The sequence below is a fragment of the Neodiprion fabricii genome, chromosome 1 (assembly GCF_021155785.1).
Source record: "Neodiprion fabricii isolate iyNeoFabr1 chromosome 1, iyNeoFabr1.1, whole genome shotgun sequence".
NCBI classification, from domain to species: Eukaryota; Metazoa; Arthropoda; class Insecta; order Hymenoptera; family Diprionidae; genus Neodiprion; species Neodiprion fabricii.
This window is the reverse complement of record NC_060239.1, coordinates 16,049,795-16,053,895: the sequence shown is the minus strand read 5'-3', so window position 1 is coordinate 16,053,895 and position 4,101 is coordinate 16,049,795. Positions and strand designations below refer to the sequence as shown.

Here is a 4,101-nt window from a genome sequence, read left to right as displayed (position 1 = left end):
CGGGCGTGTCCAGATGAGGGGTATCTGATCCGCTGCAAAAACCCTGGTCTTCCCGTTCGGAATCGCCGGCATCGCGCTCCATATCTGTAGACTGTCCATTTTGTACCTCGTCTTCTTCTCCTTCTTCTTCTTCTTCACCCTCGTTATCGGAGATAATCATACCATTCGTAGAAGGTTGTGAGGAGGTATGTGAGTCAATCGCAGTAGTAAGTATTTGGTAGGGAACGGTAACTTCGCCGTCTGACGTAGGCGCAGACGGATCAGGAGAGATTTTCAGTGAAGCGACTGACTCTGGTATTACTGCTTGTAGCGTGAAATTTCTTTTTGGTACCTGCAGTGGCTGATTACTAGTCGAACTCTCCTCTCCGGTGATTTTGGGCTTACTGGCTGACAATGCTTCTGTATAATCGTATTTAGTTAGAATATCGTTGTTGTTGATCCATTTCTTCAGTTTGAGTGCATTGTTCATCGCACATTTGAAAAATTCCTCCTTCTTAACACCGTGGAAGAAGCACCATACCGAAGACCGTTCCAGTATGTCGAACGCCGGGCAATCGATGTCCTCCAAGTTGAATATTTGACGCGCGGTACTACTTTCAATATATTTACATTTATCGTGTCCACGGGCAAAGATTCGATGAGCGTTACGTGCGATTTCTCGGAGGTTAACGTCTAATTGAACCAGCGAGATATCACCTTCAAACCACTCGATGCCATGATGGTAGCAGGTTACGTAATTGTTCACGCCACGTTCTTTGAGCGGCAGATCCGTGAAGGGATATGGCGGTTGTATTAACCAATGCGCCGAGTAGCGGTGATCGATGGTGACGACTGCCACCTCTTTCGGTATAAATTTACCATAGATATTTCGAAATCCTTGAATATCTATCACGTAATCCATACTTGAACTTGAAAGAATGTAGTCGAATGAATAGAGAGCTGGAAGAGCGAACCTGCAGTGACGTAGTTTGAATGCTGACTGGCTCGGCACCGTAGTTACGGGTGTTTATATACAGCCTTGTGTTACAATTCCCGTCTCAATTTTTGTTTATCGGGTGTCTCCAGCCGGTCTGTTGCTCCCCTTGAAGACGTTGGCGTGGTGTAGTCACAGTGTTCTCTCTAACGGAAATCACCACCTGGTATATCATAGAAGCGGTCGTGATAGGAGGGGCGTGATCTCCCTCTTTTTCTTAGCCCGAAAAATCTGTAATGACCTGACGTGCAGCATCAACTTCAATAAGATTATCAAATTCAGCGTACACTAGGCAATTCACAGTTTCTTTGAGAGCATCGTCGAACCGCACTTTGACCCTGAGAGTTCCATGTTTGATGAGCGACCAGTGCGATGTACAGTTGGCTGAGAGATCGGGGGTTAGGTCAAAAGCCAATAGACAATTTCCTTTAGCGAACTGCTGCCGGCCGATACCGTTTCCTTCGTTCAGAAAATGAATCCCCGTACCGGCGAAGAGGGTGTGATAAGCGTCCACGTAGAGTTCGTCTTTGCCAAAACTCATCTGTAGCGGCTTTGATGGGACTTGCACCCCGTCGACGTACAACGACAGGAAATTCAAAGAGTAGTTTTGAAAATTAAACGGATTGCGCTGTCTGTCGCCGTTGGAGGCTTTATTGCTGACAAAACCGATTATCACTCGTTTCGGTAGTTGTCCGAGTATGACATTGTCCAGTGTTTCTGCCTGTACTCCTGCGTGTATGGTGAAAGACTTCACCTCGACTCTGGTTACGGGATATTTTGACGTACCTTTGGCTAGCGTCCGTGCGTGCGCCAGCAAGATTCCAGGGCTGATCTTCATTCGGCGAACGAGCAGTGAAGTTTCCAGTATGTGCAGCTTGTGGCGATTTTCGGCTTCCATGATGCAGAAACTGTCTCTTGATCTCACAAGTCGAAGACGCAGTTCCACACCGTTGATTAAAAATTTGTCTTGACTAAATACGTCACAGTGCAGATGTCCAATCAGATCAACGGTACGTGCATTGCTCATGATCCTTTTGCGTTCGATGAAACCTCGGTCAGCACCGACGGCGTCGGCGTCGTATACATCCGATACTCCATCCTCGCTGTCATACCATAGAGCCGAAGAAAGATGGGATTTCTTGGCAGGGGGTGCGTAATTCAGTAGAGTCTCTATATATGCTCGATAGGCGTAAGAGTTGTTGGCTGGTGAGACTAGTTTTTGATTGAAGAATATATCGACTTGATTGAACATCGAGTGAAGCAGATTGTTTACCGGAGTGGCATGCGGAGTAGCCGCGTTGCCTTCGCCTGCCGGTGGGGTAGGAGCAGACGGTTGTAGCTTCACTCGTACGCTAAGCATAGTGTGTGCCAAATCGATGTACTAATCACCGTTTCCAGGTACAACAAATTCAATCGGGGAATCGTCGGTTAGAGATGATACGGGCTTGTAGTGTACCCATTGACCAGCCTCAATAGACGTCTGCGTTGGTGGTAGAGAAAACAAATCCAGTTCCGACTTCATACACTCACCCGAGTGCGCGTGCAGGAAGGCCATTGTTGATGTTTAGATTGAAGACGAGCGGCGCGTGGGCTTACCGGGGTCCGAATATGTCTGTAAGGTCCCGTTTTTTACAACACTTTTTCCGCTTAGTTTTCTTGACGGTTCCGGAACGCTTGGGTATCTTGGCCGATGTTTTCTTTTTCGACCTTCGTCTAATTTTTCTCGTAGTACCAGCTGCTCGGTGCGCGCCGACAAGTCTGTTGACGCGGGCAATGTTTGACTGACGCGCTAATCCGCCGGCTCGGCTTTTATAACCGCTACCCTTCATGAGTTTATCAATTTTTTCTTCAGCAGCTCTTTTCAATTTGTGTCCTGATTCTATGAATCGACTCTTGACTGACTGTTTGAACGGAGTGTCGTTTCTTACGTCTGTCATGACGTTCATCCCTGCACGCAGTGCTTCTCTTCCGACCGCGCGAGCACCACTGGACAGCAGAGGTAGTATTCGACGAAAAAGGCCTCCCAAGAAGCTGCCGATTCCGTGCCCGCGTTGATGCGGTGCTCCTCGGTAAACCGTCTCAATGCCTCCACCGCCGAGCTGATTTTCGTAATGTTGTATATAATGAGCCATGTCGTACCTGGTATGTTTTCCCTCTCTCTTTTGCTGAGCGACTCCTGTGATTCCAGTCAATTACTGAACGCGTCTAAAATGCAGCGTTACCGTCAGTGTCCCGCTCGTGAATGGTGCTGGACTACCGAATTGATCTCTTATATCGATCTCGATGGTTTGAAAGTTCGTGAGCATCAGTGGTACGTAGTACAGTGGCGATAGTGTTTTCATCTCTGATTCACCTTGTAAGATATTGTCTTTGCCGCATGTTTGAATGACTCGTAACAGCGGGGCGTAAACATCTCCAACGATACGTGGCTCCACCAGATCGCAATAAATGAACATCTGGCAGCCGGGGATCCTTGATGATTTGTTGGTTTCGGATAGCTTGCAATCTGATACCTCGACTGCACCTTCCCCAGGAGTATTGTAATGCGTGACACAGGGTATCGTTTCATTTTTCACTGGTGCATACCCCCGAGGGTGTTCAAACGTGAGTGGATAATGAATTTCGGCCAGCCCGACTTCCCAGTCTCCCGTTAGTTGAATCTGACGCGGTAACTGGCTAATGTAACAGCACGTCCGATTCTCCGGAAAAAACTGCATCGAGCTGTTGCTCGGTAAAGTTAGGTAAAACTGATCCCGGGACATTTTCTTTGATGCACGAGTCGAACGGTGAACACTCAACGACTGCGAGACATGCTGCAATAACACGCTATTTTATCATCCCCGTGTTTCCCCCTCCACGCGCTGAAGTTCAGGGTCGTAGAACAAGCCGTCGATTACTTCGCCGTTGAGATCTTCCAAGACGTACACTATCGGTGAACGTGCAAGCACTCGTCGGATCTTGAATAATTCTTCGCTCCAGTTTGCCGCGTAGCCTTTTTCAAATGTTCCCTTGGTTTTACTAATTCGTACAAAATCATTCTTATGGAATCTCGGTTTGCCATTTGGACGCGGAGGATAACGCTTTTCCATGTGGGCACGTGCTGTAGCAGCATTGCGAAGCGTCACTTC

General features: G+C 47.8%; 1 protein-coding gene across 1 annotated transcript; it reads right to left on the bottom strand.

The window, feature by feature from the left end:
* Positions 1-1,190: 1,190 nt before the first annotated feature.
* Positions 1,191-2,333, bottom strand: LOC124182382 (uncharacterized protein F54H12.2-like). The gene has a single exon (XM_046569568.1). The coding sequence runs from the start codon at positions 2,331-2,333 to the stop codon at positions 1,191-1,193; it is 1,143 nt and encodes a 380-aa protein (XP_046425524.1).
* Between the last annotated feature and the right edge of the window lie 1,768 nt (positions 2,334-4,101).